The sequence below is a fragment of the Macaca thibetana genome, chromosome 9 (assembly GCF_024542745.1).
Source record: "Macaca thibetana thibetana isolate TM-01 chromosome 9, ASM2454274v1, whole genome shotgun sequence".
In the NCBI taxonomy this organism is placed as follows: Eukaryota; Metazoa; Chordata; class Mammalia; order Primates; family Cercopithecidae; genus Macaca; species Macaca thibetana.
Window position 1 is genome coordinate 38,748,499 of NC_065586.1, and position 18,410 is coordinate 38,766,908.

At 37.6% G+C, this 18,410-nt stretch overlaps 1 protein-coding gene and 1 non-coding gene across 2 annotated transcripts; both read right to left on the reverse strand.

Moving 5' to 3' along the window:
- Positions 1 to 1,269: 1,269 nt before the first annotated feature.
- LOC126963115 (ankyrin repeat domain-containing protein 30B-like) lies at positions 1,270 to 12,541 on the reverse strand. The gene is made up of 6 exons (XM_050805108.1): positions 12,135 to 12,541; positions 11,802 to 11,975; positions 9,815 to 9,921; positions 8,077 to 8,214; positions 5,355 to 5,419; positions 1,270 to 1,946 (listed from the first exon to the last, which is right to left on the reverse strand). The coding sequence occupies exons 1-6, from the start codon at positions 12,138 to 12,140 to the stop codon at positions 1,528 to 1,530; spliced, it is 909 nt and encodes a 302-aa protein (XP_050661065.1). The 5' UTR covers positions 12,141 to 12,541; the 3' UTR covers positions 1,270 to 1,527.
- LOC126963432 (U6 spliceosomal RNA) lies at positions 6,686 to 6,792 on the reverse strand. Its single transcript, XR_007729071.1, has one exon. It is a non-coding gene; the product is annotated as a U6 spliceosomal RNA (small nuclear RNA).
- Positions 12,542 to 18,410: the final 5,869 nt, after the last annotated feature.

The following is an 18,410-nucleotide window of genomic DNA, read 5'->3' on the forward strand; positions in this document are numbered from 1 at the left end:
AGCTTACCAAATGGTATTTTATACAATGTTTTATTGGAGTACAATCATGCCTATTTGCTCACACATTATGTATGACTGCTTTCACCCTACAATGCAGAGTTCAATAGCTGTAATAGAGACCACCTGGCCTAACATACTTAGTTTCTTTTTTTTTTTTTTCAGATGGAGTGCTGCTCTGTCACCCAGGCTCCAATGCAGCGGTGCGATCTCAGCTCACTGCAGCCTCCGCCTCCTTGGTTCAAGCGATTCTCCTGCCTCAGCCTCCCAAATAGCTGGGATTACAGGCACGTGCCACCACACCTGGATTTTTTTTTTTTTTGTATTTTTAGTAGAGATGGGGTTTCACCATATTGGCCAGGCTGCTCTCAAACTCATAACCTCATGATTCACCTGCCTCAGCCTCCCAAACTGCTGGGATTACAGGCATGAGCCACCACACTTGGTGGTCTAACATATTTCCTATCTGGCACTTTACAGGAAAAGTTTGCCAATCTCTGCATTATACCATGACCAAAATGCCCTGATACTCAGATCTAATCTTGTGACTCCCCTGCTCAAACTTTTCCAATGAATCCCTGCAGAAAACATTGCTGGCTTCCTACGCATAGACATTATTTATTCTTTCTTGCTGTAGAAACACAAGTTTCTTTAGATATTCAGTATTCCATTACCCCATTCCATCTCAAAAAGAGAAACCATTATTCTAAACTAATCACAGTAATTACATTTGCTTTCCTAGTGACTGGCTTAGAAATGGCATATGGTATAATCCAGCCAACAAAAAGGTTACAGGAAGATTACTGCAAGTTTCCAAGTTTTCTCCCTATTTAAAAGAAACATGTGAACAAAAGCAGCCCTTCTAGCCTTTAAATATTGTCTTGAGAGAGCATGATGATTGGAGCTGTTGTTAATTAGCCTACCAAAAGTGGGATCCTGGCTGGGCACGGTAGCTTACACCTGAATTCCCAGCACTTTTGGAGGCCAAGGAGGGGATATCTACGAGGTCAGGAGTTCGAGTTTGGCCAATATAGTGAAACCCTGTCTCTACTAAAAATACAAAAAATTAGCCAGGTATGGTGGTGGGTGCCTGTAATGCCAGCTACTTGAGAGGCTGAGGCAGGAGAATTGCATGAACCCAGGAGACAGAGGTTGCAGTGAGGCGAGATCGCTCGCGCCATTGCACTCCAGCCCAGGCAACAGTGTGAGACTCCATCTCAAATCAATCAATCAATCAATCAATCAATCAATCAATCAATAAAAATGGGAGCCTATGATGTCCCTGAACCACCAAAAGAACTTTAGTTCCTATGGTTTTAGCCATTGTTAGTTAATTCATCTAGTATTTACAATCAGAAGTATTGTGAGAATTTTTCCAGGGCCTACAGAATAAGATCTACTTATTTCTATACTATCAAAAAGTGTTGCCTAAGTTTGCCTTATTTACATATTCAAGTCATTCCCAACAACTCCCATATCACGCTTTTTTCACTAGGGAACCTGAAGTGACAATAAACCCTACAAAGTTCACTAAAGTATCTTACCATTTGTACTCGCTTTTATAGATGTTTCTTTTGTAGGACATGTGATCACCTTAGATGTTCCTTTTTCCAAATCTTCAGTTTTATTAGGTGTTACTCCTGCCACACATTCAGTCTTTACAGATGTTTCTTTTTCCTCCCATGTGATCTTCCTAGGTCTTTCTTTTGCTGGCCATTCAGATTTCTCAGATGTTTCTTTTGTAGGCCTCATAATTTTCCTAGGTGTTTCTTCTGAGGACTGTTCAAACTTTCCAGATGTCGCTTTCCCCAGACATTGAATTTTGTCAGATGTTCCCTCCACCAAGGGTGCAGCCTCATCAGGTGGTCTTTCCACCAAGCTTTCAGCCATGTCAGGAGTTCTTTCCGCCAAGGGTGCAGCCTCATCAGTTGTTCCTGCAGGTGTTCCTTCTGCCAAACATGCAATCTGGTTAAATTTTCTTTCTGCTAAATATCATCCTCCTGACTCTTCACCTGGCAAACTTCTACTCATTCTGTATGCTTTCCTTAAATATTACCAAACTTTTCTTTTCTCTCTCTTTTTTTTTTTTTTTTTTTTTTTTTTTTGATGGAGTCTTGCTCTGTTACCCAGGCTAGAGTGCAGTGGCGCGATCTCAGTTCAATGCAATTCAAACAATTCTCCCACGTCAAGTGACCCTCTTACCTCAGCCTCCCAAGTAGCTGGGATTACAGGCACAGGCCACATCACCCGGCTAATTTTTCATATTTAGTAGAGATGGGTTTCACCATGTTAGTCAGGCTGGTCTCAAACTCCTGAGTTCAAGCAAACCATCTGCCTTGGCCTCCCAAAGTGCTAGGATTACAGGAGTGAGCCACTGTGACTGGACACTACTAAATTTTTTAAAGCTTTAATTCTTCACCTTGGATATAAAATGTCTGACACATGCTGAATATGGTAATGACATGACATAATAAGTAATAATTATAAGCTCTCAAAGGAGTTCTGGCACAGAGTAAGCACTAAATAAAGTAATAAATAATAAAAAAGATGACAATAACAGGAAAAAATGCTTAGTACCTTAATAAAGAAGCAAATAAAAAATGACAATGATAATAACAAGGAAGATGCTTAGTACCTTAAAGATACCTGACAGTTATTTGTTAAGTGGACAAGTGGATAAACGAAAAAAAAAAAAAAGCATTTTTAGGGAAATTCTGTTGGAAAAATACAGAAATTCAGTAGGCACAGCTCTACTGTATTATGAGCACTGTAAAGACCCAAACTATGTGTAGTCCATCTTTGTCTCCTGCAGCTTGCCAAATCTAACTTATAGAGGTCCTTTGATAAATACGTAATAAATTAAAGATGTGCTCATACAGTTCATATTGTAAAATGCATTGTGTCACATTTATATATCACAGTAGCATTTTCATTATTGTGAAAAGTTTTTGTAATTTTTTTATAACTTTTTGAGTTTAGTGTTATTTGAATATTTATAATGATAATATTTTGGCTATTAGAAACAGAGTAACTTCTTGTAACAAAATTGCTATTCACACACTAATTATCCAGCAGATAGAACAACATACCTTGTTCTAATGAAGTAAATATATCTTATTTGGTTTCAACTTAGAGGGAATGAAGTTGATAATAGTGAGACCTTGTTGGTACAAGACTATGTAACATCCTGCACTTCTCAATAAAGAATTGCTTTTCTGACTTCTGCACTCCGTAGGTGTCGTTGAAAGATAATCTCCTATTGGTACTGATGTACCCTGGCTAAGTTTTACAATTCTTGTTGACATTTGTTTATGGTGCCAGAAAAGTATTATTAAATGCCAAATTCTAAAGATAGTTACTTTTTTAGCGACACAAGTCACTATGTCACACAGTTGATCCTCGAATAAGGGTTTTCACTCTAGGAGCCCACTAATAGATTTTTCTTTTCCTTTGCCACTGCAAGATAGCAAGACAAATCTCTCCTCTGCCTTCTCCTTATCAGACTACTCAATGTGAAGGCAATAAGAATGAAGACTTTCATGTATACTAATTCACTTCCACTTAATAAATAGTGAATATATTTTTTCCTCCTTCTAGCAGTTTCTTTCCTCCAGCTCACTTTATTGTAAGAATACAGTATACAGTGCATATAAAATAGAAACTATGTGTTAATTGACTGTTTATGCTTTCAATAAGGCTCCAGGTCAAGAGTGGACTATTAGCAAAGTTTTGGTGGAGTCATAAGAAACAGATTTTCATATGAAGCAGATTTTCAGCTGCATGGAGGATCAGCACCCTAACTCTTATATTGCTCAATATTCAACTGTAATTAATTCTCATTTACTAAATGCAAACCATTTATTGTAAAAATTAAATAGAGCCCAGAAGTTCAATACCAGCCTGAGGGCAACATAAGAAGACCCTGTCTCTACAGTAAATAAATAAATAAATAAAACCATGTTTCTTCATAGGTTATTGTAGGAGTTCATCAGGTTGGTGGGAAACATTTTAAGATGACATTATAGGACATAGACACAAATCTTCTTGGAAGGCCGGAAGGTTTTGTAAAAGTCTCAAGATAGGGTTATAGCTGAAAGCAGTCTAATCTTTACCTTGAGTAAATAGCTTAAAGTGGGTACAAAGGAAAGTAGAGTAGTTTATCTAAATAGCTTGTTTACTCATGCGTTTTTTTGTTTGTTTGTTTTGTTTTTGTTTTTTTGAGACCGAGTCTCACTCTGTCGTCCAGGCTGGAGCGCAGTGGCGCGATCTCAGCTCACTGCAAGCTCCACCTCCCGGGTCCACGCCATTCTCCTGCCTCAGCTCTGGAGTAGCTGGGACTACAGGCGCCCACCACAGAGCGTGACTCATTTTTTGTACTTTTAGTAAAGACGGGGTTTCACCATATTAGCCAGGATGGTCTTGATCATCTGATCTCGTGATCCGCCCGCCTCGGCCTCCCAAGGTGCTGGGATTACAGGCGTGAGCCACCGCGCCCGGCCACTCATGCAGCTTTAAGACTCCCCTTTGATCACCCACCAGCAGGATGGCTCTCCCGGGGTGGGGCCACCAGATTAATTACCCACAGGTATGTTGACTCAAAGCCTTTGTCATTAAAACTTTGCCCACGGGGCCAGCTTGCCAGGGTTGTGGCTGCTGACTCTTTACAGCAACTTCCTTGGTGTCTGTAATTGGCTGAGAACCCTTGCTGCTCTTTCACTGAATATCGGTGTCTGGATATGCGTCTCATTTGTCACGCAGCCGGGGTCTGCAGGATAGACTCCCGCAGGTTATAATATTCAAATGTTACAGTTTTCTGTTATTAATTCCTACTTTTCGTTATTAGATGTTCGATTCTTTGTGGCTTGTAATTCAGGGCATGTAAACTAATTATAATTTGTAATAAAATTTATTTATAAATATATTAATTCATTAAATTGGATAACCTGATCATCCCCTATTACTGAGCTCATCAATCACACAAAGGGTTATACATTTTATAACAAGTTTAAGTTGTTATGACAATTGAGGAATCATGCAATATACAAAATTGTGTTATTTATACAAAAGTATTATATAGGATTTTAGGGACCATAATTAAACATTTTTTCAGATAACATTTTTTGAGATTATAAACTACCTACAACTAAATTCTTAACTAACTCTGAATAATAAACTAAAAAATTAAATCAAAGCTATATATATATATATATATGTACATACCCACATATACCCACATATATGTATATATGTAAACACATGCTATTTACACATTGCTTTTTGAATTGCTTTTTCGTGATCAACACTTCCATAATCTTATGGTAGCACCACCAAGAGTAGCTTACTATCCGAAGTCTTACCTGGATTGGTATTTTGAGGATTTTTAGATAATTTTCGTATATGTTTCAAAAGTTGTTGATGAATGCTATGTATAAAAATGTAATAAATAAAATTACTATTTTAATGCTGATATAAAAAACATTTACTAAATTTATTAAGTTCTTAGAGCATTTCAGACAATATCAGAGCTAACATCAGAACATTACTTATTCCATAGACTTTAAGTTTGTAAGCTCTATGAACTTATTAGGCTTCTAATTAAAGAAGAAATAAAGCAAGATGAAATATTCATGAATTGAGGGCTGTATAACTCAGTAAATTTAACTAGAGTTAGCTTGGCTTAATAGAAAATGTCCCTAACTCAGAAAAAGTCCTAGCGCAGTTACCAACAGGTATTTTTTCTTGAACAAGTTGCTTCTCTTAGGCTCAATGTCTTCTAAAAATGAGGATTTTAGAGCCTTATTTCACTAGGTTATCACAAAGATTTAACAATAAAACACTTTTAAAATGCTCAAAGAAATAATGAAACAATGAAATAATTTATTCTTGAACCTTATTGCTGAAGCTATTTTAAAATTCCCAATAAAACACCATGTGTTGGCCTGGTGCAGTGGCTCATGCCTGTGATGCAATCACTTTGGGATGCTGAGACAGGAGGATTGCTTGAGCCCAGAAGTTCAAGACCAGCCTGGGCAACCCAGGGAGACTCTGTCTCTACAAAAAATAAATTTAATTTTTTTTTAAAAAGTGTTTATTCATAGGTTATAATGTTCAAATGTTGCAGTTTTCTGTTATTAATTCCTGCTTTTGGTTATTAGATGTTCTATTCCTTGTGGCTTGTAATTTAGGCATCTAAGCTATTTTATAATTTGTAATGAAATTTATTTATAAATATATTAATTCATTAAATTGGATAACCTGATTATCCTCTATTACTGAGCTCATCAGTCACACCAAAGGCAGAAAACTAACAGATGTCAGCATCTGGCTTGGACTACTACTACTCTTTATCTACCTCCTTTAACCTGAATGAACAAATCTTTGTTAGAATGATGCTTAGTCACTATGTTCATTTCCAGCTGCTGTAGAAGACAAAACCCTACCTTTATTTTTTATAAGTTCCACAAAGAAGATACAAGTTGGTATTTTCTCATTTCTGAGATGCCTACTAACAACATATTGCACAGAAGATCCTATGTGTTACCATACCTCATTTCATATATCACCTTACATAAATATTTTTTGTATGAAAATCACAATTGCAATACTGGGTGCCACCCATTTTGCTTTGACTCACACCGTTTCCTTGGAGCTAGTTAGAAAGTAGTTACATGTCCTTTTGGGGACTGCAAGAAATACGCAACACTTCACAGATTTGTATGTCATCCTTGTGCAGGGACCATGCTGACCTTCTTGACATTGTTTCAATTTTAGCATATGTACCCCTGAAGTCAGCACAAATCCCTACTTTTATATGTGAAGACTATCAGTGATGGATGAGGCTTGCTCTGTTAAATCTAAACAACTTACTTGAGATAGAGTGAAGTCTATTGAATGGCTTCATGGTAATGCAGAATTTGAAAATATTTTAAAAACTCAAGGTAGAGATGCAAGTAACAAGGAAGATTTTTACTTTTAGGAAAAAAGAATCACTTGAGGGGACAACCACAAGTTAGAACCCACTACAACTTTGGAAAGATGACATGGGATTTTACAGAATAAGATGAGACCTTCCACTACCTACAAAATGGTGCTACACAGGATATAAAGGGCCAGGGATATAGATCTGGTAATAGAATAAAAATGGATCTCTAATTTCTTCCTGTAACATTATTTCAACCTGACTTACAGTTTTAAACTATCACAACTAATATTTGCTAGAGAAAATAGAAAAAAGTCACTCAAAGGATAACTTACCATGAAGGTCTAGGCCAAGTCCAGGTTAAGATGTGGGTTTCACATGAGGTTTTGAGTGGGAGGAGAAGGGTCAACTTGCTCACTATGTGTGTGGCTAAAGATAAAAGTTCTAGCTGCCAGAGCGGAGTGCTGGTACTTTGGAAACAATGGCTGAGAATATGTATGTGTATTAACTTTGTAATTAATAAAAAAAAATAATAACTTTTTTTAAAAAAAGTAAAAAAAAAAACTGTAATAACTTTGAAGTCTACATACGGATCACTATGAAAACTGAGGGATCTGTGTTAGTAAGGGCATCCTGGTCACAAAGGTCGATCATTGCCAGACTGCAGGCGCAATTTCAATGGCAACGATGCAGCAACAGAATCAATGGAAATAACAAAATGAAGAGAATGGCCATGTCCCCCCAAGTCCTTCTGACTTATACAAAATGAATATCTTCCTTGGACTTAAGGAACCCCTTAGATTCTTTTTAAAAATTCAAGTATTGAGATATGGAAGACAGCCCCCAGGGGACACTATCAGGTTTTCTGCCAAAGTGGACATTTCAAGACCCAAATAACTAATTAGAAAAATTAAAATTGTGACACTGTATTTATCCCGCGCATAGGGATTATACTTCAAATCAAGCAGTCAACATTAGGATCCCTAGGGATAAAGTTGTTGAAAGTCCTAAAATAAAGAATTCTGGACCCAATACTCCTTCTAACTAGTCTGGCTTTTTGCCTAGTTTCTGGCTGATAAAGTGAATTAAGTCACTGTCATTCAAAAACTACCTGGAACAAACTATAAAATCTCACCTAGCCTTTAAATGTAAACACTTACACAATAACTCCACAAGCAGCAGCATAATGTTCTGCAGTCATTCCACACATATCTTCAGCAAAGATGTCAACATTTTGCTGAAGAAGCATGCCAACTATCTCTGATGATCCATCACATATGGCAAGCATAAGGGCTGTGCTAAAATAACAAAGAAATAACTTATTATGAGCAGAACCAATTTAATATGTGCCTGTCAGTGTAGAATTAACCATTTACATGTACTAACAAACATAAGTATCTGGAGTGCTCAAGTGTTTATCCTTGCAAATTACCACCAAATCTAAAAGGAAGGGGCAAAAAGACTCATGTCCCATTGGGATATGGCATACTAGAATTGGCTAACATAAAGTCCTTTGAGGGGCAAGGAATTATGCTTTGTTCACTAATCTCAAAGAGGCAAATATTTAAGTGAAAAATTATCTATTTCTTCCTTAGTCTGATGTAATATTTTGTACTTCAAAATCAGCTAGAAGTTAGACAAGTGAGAGCAATCTGAAAGCTTAAAACAATATTAGGAATAATGATAGTAGTAGCAGTCATAGAAAGTTTAGTGAACAATGCTGATAACAATGTATGAAACACTGAATTAAATGCTGTTGATATTTATAATGTTACTTCAATATAATCATTCTTAAAGGACATATTACTATTCTCCTTTTCATATAGAAAATCATACTTGGTATTAAGTAATGTTTGCAAAGTCACACCTATCAAGTGTGGAAGCTATAAATTAAACTCAGTCTTGTGTGAATCAAAAGCATCTTTTCTCTTTATCACTCACCTATGGCTTATCTTAATTAACTAAAATATTAATCCAACTAAAGATGTCTTTCTTCCCTCTACCCATTCAAATTAAAAATAAAAATACCCTATGAATAAAAAAGGAAAAAATAATAATAAATTCACAGTATCTGGTGGCAGCAATTAACAGTCACATAGGGATAACCTAAAATTAATATGCTTCAAAGAAAACAACTTTATTAAAGCAAACAGTCATCCTAAAGACAAAATGATTTTATACTCCTATTTCTATTTAATATTGGTTTTTTTTCTTTGAGATAGAATCTCACTCTATTACCCAGGCTGGAGTGTGGTGGCATGATCTCAGCTCACTGCAACCTCTGCCTCCTGGGTCAAGCGATTCTCGTGTCTCAGCCCCCTGAGTAGCTGGGACTACAGGCATGTGCCACCATGCCCAGCTAATTTTTGTGTTTTTATTAGAGATGGGGTTTCACCATATTGGCTAAGCTGGTCTCAAACTCCTGGCCTCATGTGATCCAACCACCTTGGCCTCCCAAAGTGCTGGGATAACAGGCAACAGCTACCATGCCCAGCAAATATTGCATGTTTTAAAAAGTGTATAAAAAAGAGAAGTTAGAAAAATACTATAAAACTGTTAATAATTCAATATTGAATTATAAAATAAACTGAAAAGGTTCACACTTCTTAAAACTAATACAGAACCACTTTCATTAATAGAAGATGATGCAACCAAAAACATCAGATTACACATAAGAATCAGTCGATATAATAAGAGAAGATAAGTCCTACTATATACTGTTCTTTATGTTGACCAGTCCAAATAATCACTTTTCTTCTGATAATTTGTGTTTATATGTTTCACTATAATCTAATAATTTTAACTAAATGTTATTAATTTAATATTTCTGACTTGAGTGTTATTAATCTAGAACACTAGTCAAGTGTTTTTAAAAAAAAAAAAAAAGAAGTACCATACCATTTAAACTCATTAACTACATTTGCATTTGCATTTTTGGTCAGCAAAAATTCCACAATTCGCTCACTTCTTTTCATTATGGCCAGTAAAAGGGGTGTGAGGCTAGCCTGCAAAATATCAAAACAATTTACAATCATGAAATTACATATTTCTCAACTGAACTGAATACCTTACATAATATCCTATTAACTTAAACACATAAAATAGAAAGTAAATCAATAGCAGTCCCTTCTTTCTCCCTTTTCTGTGCTTTCCCATGCACTGCACCTTCCCTTGTAAACATTCAACCTCTGCATCACCACATTAACTCTGGTTATCTCCAAAAATCATTATATTGTAATGATTTTATGGTTTCCCATCTAAACCAAGAGCTTCTTGAGGGCAAGGGCTGTATCTTTTATCTCTATATCCTTAAACCCTAAGACATAGTAGTAAATAATTTGTTTTTGACTAAATGAGTAATCTAAATAATTACCTCTAGGGCAGGGTTTCTTAAACTATATTCCAGAGAATAATTACCTTACCAGAAGCAATGTACCCCAACAGATTCCACCATTATATATGTTCAAGAAATATTATAAAACTGTGAATTAAATGTCCATTATTCAATAAATGACTTGAACTTTGCCTAATACTTATTTGACAATGTATTTTTGTGGCAGAGATTAACATTTGACAAATTAGAATTTCAGGGATGCAGTTTTGTAAGCTTTCCAAGAAAAATGGAGGTTTCCTCTGGGTGATACAAACTCTTTTGATTCTCTTCTATCAATAATCCCAAGATCCCAGATGCCAATGTCAGGCACTCCTGCTCTAAATGAGTCACTAAGGAAGTGGCTCTAAATTAAAAGAGATTGGCTTCAAATGAACTTTGACTGCTTATTATTAAATGGTCCATGGGGTTTCTCCTGTTACGAGACAATAAAATTTTATCTCAGCTATTAGAAATTCAGTATAAAAGTTTATTATCAATTATAATGACAATCCTAGGATCCTAATGCATATCTATTTCTTAAAATGCAACAATCCATTTGTATTCTGGTTTCTATTGAAATTGCTACTTAATTTTTGGCAAAACATCAAAAATATGAATAAAATGGCTTATTCATGAAAGTTCTAACTCACCTATGTGGATTAGCATAATAGAAGCCCCTAAATCACTTGAATTTTAAGGGACAATTCTGAGAAGAAGGATATAATATTTTCTGCAATGCACATAACTTATTCAAATACAACCATGATTAATCTGAAAAGGCTTAAAAGCATTCTAATAAAAGATTATTATTTATGGTTTACATATAGAAAAATCATTGTTTAAAAAAATCTTCTAAATTCTAGAAGTCAACTCCAATATTAATGAATTAATGTAAGATATAAACCATATATTATAAACACCAATAAACTGCCTTGAATACCTTGAAATCTTTACCAACATATACTATGAGAGAGGAATTGATGACTGAAATATTTACAAAGGCAAAAGAGGTAAGTTGAGTAAGTGATGTAACTAGGTGGGCACAGTAGCAAACTGGAAGCATATGCTTTGTGTAAAGCTGGAACGTCTTCTTAGCACGCAAAACAGTCATATGGGCTCAAGAGACACCAGATTCAGTCCTTTAAGAAGAAATCCAGATTTCTGCATGTCTCCTAAATTTTACATGTTGACTCAATTTATGAAGGCAAATTTTGCTTTCCTGTAGTTTTACAATAATTGGAAAGAAAAAAAAACTTGGGTAGGAAAGAATATTTGAAAAAGTTTTACCTTTAACAAACTCAAATATTTATCATAAATGCACAGAAAAGCCATAGTCTCTAATAGTTCTTGTAAAAATATTAATATTTAAAGTAAAATCTTAGGTAATTAAGTTCTTTCAACTTATTTTCATTCAAGGAATGTTTGAGCTTCCAAATATAACACTTTTACATATGTTAATGTTAAAACAAATGGATTTCAAATATTTTGAAAATAACATTGGTTAACGTCTACCTTGTTTTGCACTTCGATGACTGCACCATGGGACAGCAGTTTTGCCACCATTGACAAATTCTCACTATAAACAGCATAATGGAGAGCTGTGTTGCCATACATATCTACAACATTTAGATCAGCACCAGAATCTATCAGAATATTTGCACAAGCCTCCCTCTGGCATTGTAGAGCCTGTCGGTATTTAAGCAAGAAGTAAATTATAAATTATAAGAAATCAAAATAAGTATTCCACAGGTTTCACAGACTAGTTGTGTTTCAACTAAATTCATTTTTATTCTGTGTATTGGAACCAAATCCATCTTCTACTGAAAAAAATTGACTACTATTTACCTTCATCAGAGGTGTCCTGTTTTCGCCATCAAGGACATCAAGTCGGCACTTTCTGTCTACCAGAAATGTTACTACTTCCGCATGGCCGTTGACACAGGCCCAGTGTAGAGCAGTCCTATGAGAGTGAGAGGACTTGTTGGCAAAGTTTAGTCCACTGTCTCAAAACATACAATGATTTATGTAATTGTCAACATTAAATACCAGGCTCTTTCTCTGCCTTCAAAACAAATATTTAATATTCTCCTGAAGAAAGTACAATGTTCATTCACTCTTTTTGCTCACTACATTAACGAAAGAGTGCCTGTTTGAATACAAAGAATTTGACCTTTGGATTCAGTTCAACTTGAGCTTGAATATTACTTTAAGATCTTTCACTTTCTAGCTGTCACTTAAACTTTCTGCACCTCAATTTTCTCATCAATCAAATGAAGATGAATACAGTAGTTATCTCAGGACATCACTGTGATGCCTCAATGAGAATCTACGCAAAGTATTTGGGAGAGTTCCTAGTACGTGTAACAGCTCAGTAATTGTTAGATATTATAATTATTACTACTACTTAACAAAGAAAACATTTTAAGTAAAATGGTGCAATTATGCCTACTTTGTGGTGTGTTTTAAAAGTTAGAGGTAACACAGTATTTTAAAGATTCTAAGATGCTCAATTTCTCATATTTTAACATCTCTGGCATGGAAATGCCACTTATAATTCATTATTTATTACAACTATATTTGGCAGAAATTTAAACAATCTTTTATTGGTGCATAAAATAAGGAGGCATCACACAATTCACAGTGCCTTCCAAGAAGTGGAATATGGTATATACATATATATGTATGGCAGTCCTACTCACAGGATTAACAATGAAAGAAATTTTACCTTTTAAGAGTACTACACAAAAGAAGAGTTGAAATAAAAACAACAAATTGTTAAAACAAGCTACTTCTTTAATATTTTAAAAACTTCAAGCCAAAGAAAACTTTGGATTCAAATAAATAGGCATGGCTCATTTTATTCCCTATTTAGATTTACAGAATGTATGGAAATTCATATTTAGATTTATAGAATGCATGCAAATTAGATGTTTTTGAAGATTAATATTACTATTTAGAGCTGTTATAAATTTCCAATATCATGGTTGGTAGTTATCTTTTACTAGTTTCTCACTTCAGAAGTGTTTTTGTTTGAAAGATGAGAGGAAAAGCTTCAATTGAGATTCAGCCCTAATACTCCAATTTTAAATCCCTCACTTTGCTCAGGCTGAGCAGGTAAATGTGAAATTTTTAAGGATGAAAAGGTCTTGAGAGTTAATAGAATGTATCTTCTACATAATAGGCATTCAGCTTACATGTGATGAATGGATTAAAAGAATGGATAAATACAGTTAGGATGTTCAATATCTTAAAAAATTGCTATAAATAAAGCACTTATATTTGCTATTTTATTTTTCTAATAATAAAACTACACTAAAATGATTATAGTTATTGACATATAAGTAATAAATCTATGTATAATAAAAATGTGTTTAATAAAATGTATATGTAAATCAATAAGCACAGATAAAAAGATTCTCTTCTGAAGATGCTAAAAGTTCACAGAATATACTAATGCACATAAAAAATACATAAAGTGAGAAATTATCTTTATCTGTGCAAAATACATATTGCTGCTCTTCCCAAATTTATTTCATTAATAATAAACTTTCACTAATAGCATTGTACATGTTCAATGCAGAAATCAAAAATAATAAAAAGGAAAAACATTTTATATTAAAACAAACATCCTCAAATAACAAATTTTATCATATTTTGGACATAATGTCAGATAACACAAGACCATAGTCTGTATGTATAATCAAACTGAATTTTACCCTCACTTGGTACACCAAAATCCATTTTCAAATGTTAACATACTTCTGTATATGTTTCTGCCTTGAGTGGTCACATATTATCCCATGCTGTAAACTCACTGAAATGTATTTATAAAAACCATTAAATGGAATCTTTTTAATACATTGATATTTTAAGCAGTGCTCAGAAAAGAAATTGTGATATGTTTCATTATTTTCTAAAAATATTTTAGTATAATAGAATTGATCACTAATGGGCATATACAATTTTTAAATATGGTACTTACCATGAAATTGTCTATTTGAAAAGTCATCTGAAACTTACACTTTAAAGAGTACTATGAATGTCACTGCCTTTTATCCTCACAAACTTTGTAGGTAGAAAACAGTATTTGATTCCTCTTTTAACTTAAATGTCTTCTCTAACCAGGAACACTAAATATTGTTTCCTATGTGCATAGGTCACTCACAGATCTTAAAACAGGACTTTGCCCAGTTTTAAATTAGAGGCCCAGTACTTTTTTTAGATCTACAATTTAGATAACTAATTTAAATTACCCAATTTTAAATTAGAGGATTTTCTGTTGATTTGAATGAATTCTCTATAAAACAAAGATTTTTAAATCTAATATGTATACACACATACACATACATGAGTAGTAAATATTTACAAGTATGCTGCCCTTTATTTTTTCACATATGCAGGGTAATTTAATTTTTGTTTTACTAAATTACCCTTCAGAATGCTTGCTTCTGAGCTTCTTAGAAAGGTTTTGTCAACATAAAAATGTATCTGTGTAAATAGGCATGTTTTTTCTGGTATTTTTATCTTTTTGTATATTAAAAATTTTTAATCTATATTCCATCAGGAACTTATTTTGTGCCATAAAAATCTAGTTTTCTCCAAAAAGCAGGCATTTCACTTACGAAACTAATTCTTTTCCTACTAGTATAAAGTGTGATCATTATCAAGTTCTAAATTCTTACATATATTTGGGTGTTTCTGGATTTTCTATTCTGTTGTATTCAATTACCTGTCTTTTCAGCTGTTAGCAAATAATTTGTGATTTTTTTGTTTGTTTGTTTTTTTAGACAGAGCCTCATTCTGTCGCCTAGGCTGGATTGCAATGGCAGGATCTCGGCTCACTGCAAACTCCACCTATCGGGTTCAAGTGATTCTCCCGCCTCAGCCTCCCGAGTAGCTGGAATTACAGGCAGCCAACATCAGGCCCGGCTAATTTTTGTATTTTTGTAGAGACGGTGTTTCACCGTATTGGCCAGGCTGGTCTTGAACTCCTGACCTCAGATGATCCACCCGCCTCAGCCACCCGAAGTGCTGGAATTACAGGCGTGAGCCACTGCTCCCGGCCCATCTTGTGCAAATTAATAGCACATTTTGATGTCTAGAAGGGCAGGACTTTTCTACTCCGTTACAAAATATTTAAAATGTCATCACAATAGTAAAAGCCTGTGTAATTTTAAAAATGTTAAAACGTTGATAACTTTACTTGGTTTATGTAAAACTGTTAAAGAAGTTGCATCTTGAGAAAAATGAGTCTTCTTAAATTCAAGAACATAAGCCATCTTCCCACCTCGAAGTTTCCTTCTAGGGTCCCTCAGCAAAGAACATATTTACATAGACATTCATTGATATCAAAATGGACATTGGACTTTATCCAAAGAATTTTTAGCCAAGAAGTTCATATATTATAGGAATTATTTCATTATGCACCATTTCATAGTGTGTCTAACATTATCTTTTAAAACCTGTACATTAAAAGTAAAACCCTGTATGTACTTAATTTTGTAAGTTAAATCACTCTAAAATCTTCTACACAGTGCTCTGTGAGAGGAAGTGGGAGTGAAGAAGAAAGCAACTAAAGTTTGGAGTTGATTTTAAGGTGGCCTGGGCCCTCTGCCCTGCAGGGCGCCCCCATCCCAGGCCTGGGGGTCCTGCCCAGGATGGCCGCCCCACAGCCCGCCACTCCTCCACCCACCACTCCTCCACCTGCTCCCCTCGTCCCCAGGCCCCCCAGCCCCTCATTCTGAAGGGGCGATCCTCCCACAGCCACCACCTCCTCCTGCAGCCCCGGCTCAGGCAGGGCCTGGTACCTCTTCTTCACATCTCTTTTGTTCAGGTCGATGGTTTTCTTCGTTACTGTCATACTCTCCAGCTTCTGGACTTGGCCCAGGGAGGCAGCTTTATGGATCTTCCCGAGATCCCCGAAGTGGATGATGTACGAGTCGTTCTTGGTGTAGACCAGCTCGCTGAAGGCGCTCGGGCGCTCCGGGCCCGGCACGCCCTTGCCAGCGGCAGCTGAGAGCCTCTTCATGGCGGCAGCCCCCTGCTAGAGAGAACCCGCGCCCCCCGCTCGCCCTTCCCCAGACCCTACCGCTCGCCCTCGCTTCCTGCTGGCCCTTCCCCAGCACCCACCCAGCTCCCACTTGCCCTTCTTTAGTTCCCGCACCCGTTCCAACACCAGTAAAAATTTCTGTATCGCCAAGCTCTTGGACACTCCGGCCTCCCTCGGGAGAAATTCTGAGCAGAGCCGTTAGGCAGCAGCTCATGCGCAACTCAACAGGCTGAGGAGACACGCGCCCTGGCCGCGCTCCACCGGGCACCGCGTGCAGGTGGCACCTGCCGCTGAGGCACTGCCGGGCTGGCGGGCCTCCTTGGAGCGGAAGGTGGCGGGCGCCCTGCAACACGGCCTGCTTGACGTAGCCGCCCCTGGCCCCTCCTCGACCCGCGATCCAGGAGCTAGACCCTGGTGCTGGGCACCGTGCAGCCTCCAGGGTGGCGCTGAGCGTCGATTCCCGCCTTCCTGCAACTGGGAACCGACCCCCTGACTTAGGCGCCCTGGAGGCTTCTGGCCCAAGTATCTGCCCTGCTGGTGGCGCTGACAGGGTCAGGGTTGGAGTCCCTGCTGCCGCGTGCCATGTTCAGGTGGGAGCTGCACCTGAGTCCACAGTGGAGGCTGCAGGGCTGGGCCCAGACCGCTGAGGGTCGCCGAGTGCACCCCCTTCCACCCTGGGCTCTGCTCTTCCTTGGCCGGCGCTGGAAGCTCAAGCTCGCGACCTCTGGGCCCTGTATAGCTGACACGATGAGGCTTTGCGACAGGTTCCCGCCCTCCCACAGCTGAGGTCCCACCGCCTGACTTAGGCGCAGTGGCGGTGTCCGACCCTGGGGTTCGCCGCTGCTGGTGGCACGGACAGGTACTGGGTTGCCACCGCTGCTGCCACGTTCAAATGCCAGCCGCAGCTCAGCCTAGGGCTGATCCTGATCTAGTGATCTGCCTGCCTGGGCCTTCCAAAGTGCTGGGCCTACAGGCATAAGCCACCGTGCCAGGCTGTAATGTTTATTTCTTGAGACGGAGTCTGGCTCTTGTCGCCCAGGCTACAGTGCAATGGTGCGATCTCGGCTCACTGCAACAACCTCTGCCTCCCAGGTTGAAGCGATTCTCCTGCCTCAGCCTCCTGAATAGCAGGGAATACAGGCATGTGCCACCATGCCGGCTAATTTCGTATTTTTATTTTTTAGTAGAGACGAGGTTTCTCCATGTTGGTCAGGCTGGTCTCAGGAACTTGCGACCTCAGGTGATTCGCCTGCCTCGGCCTCTGAAAATGCTGGGATTACAGGCGTGAGCAGCCGCACCTGACCGGTTACTTTGTAATTTAAGTAACATCAATGCCGGCTGGGCGCGGGGTCTCTGGCCTGTAAACCCAGCACTTTGGGAGGCCGAGCCCGGTGGATCACTTGAGGTCTAGTTCGAGACCTGTCTGGCCAACATGAAGTGAAGGCCGGTCTCTACTAAACACACAAAAATTAGCTTGTTGCTTGGTGCGGTGGCTCAAGCCTGTAATCCCAGCACTTTGGGAGGTCAAAGCGAGCAGATGGCCTGAGGTCAGGAGTTGGAGACCTGCCTGGTCAACATGGCAAAACCCTGTCTCTACTAAAAATAGCCGGGCATGGTGGTGTGCGCCTGTAATCCCAGCTACTAGGGAGGCTGAGGCAGGGAGAATCACTTGAACCTGGGAAGCAAAGTTTGCAGTGAGCTGAGATCAAGCCATTGCACTCCAGACTGGGTGACAGAGCGAGATTCTGTCTCAAAAACAAAGTCCAACTAAAAATAACAAATAAAAAATAAAAAGTCTAACAAGTTGTAGAGACTACATTTCATTAACTTACACTGTTTCCTTTGTTAGTTTACAATAAATAAAATTTAATTATTATTTATTCCAGAATAGGCTAGAAAGGTATAATGGGCTCTTTTTTCCATTGAAGATGAAAAATAGGAATGATTATCCTTGGCTGTTCAGAGGTCCTTGAAGGTCCTTGAATCTTCACAAAGCAACTCACAATATCTGTTCTTCTGACTTTTATCCCTAGTGAAATTGATTCTTACCAATTAAGCATCAGTAACATGAC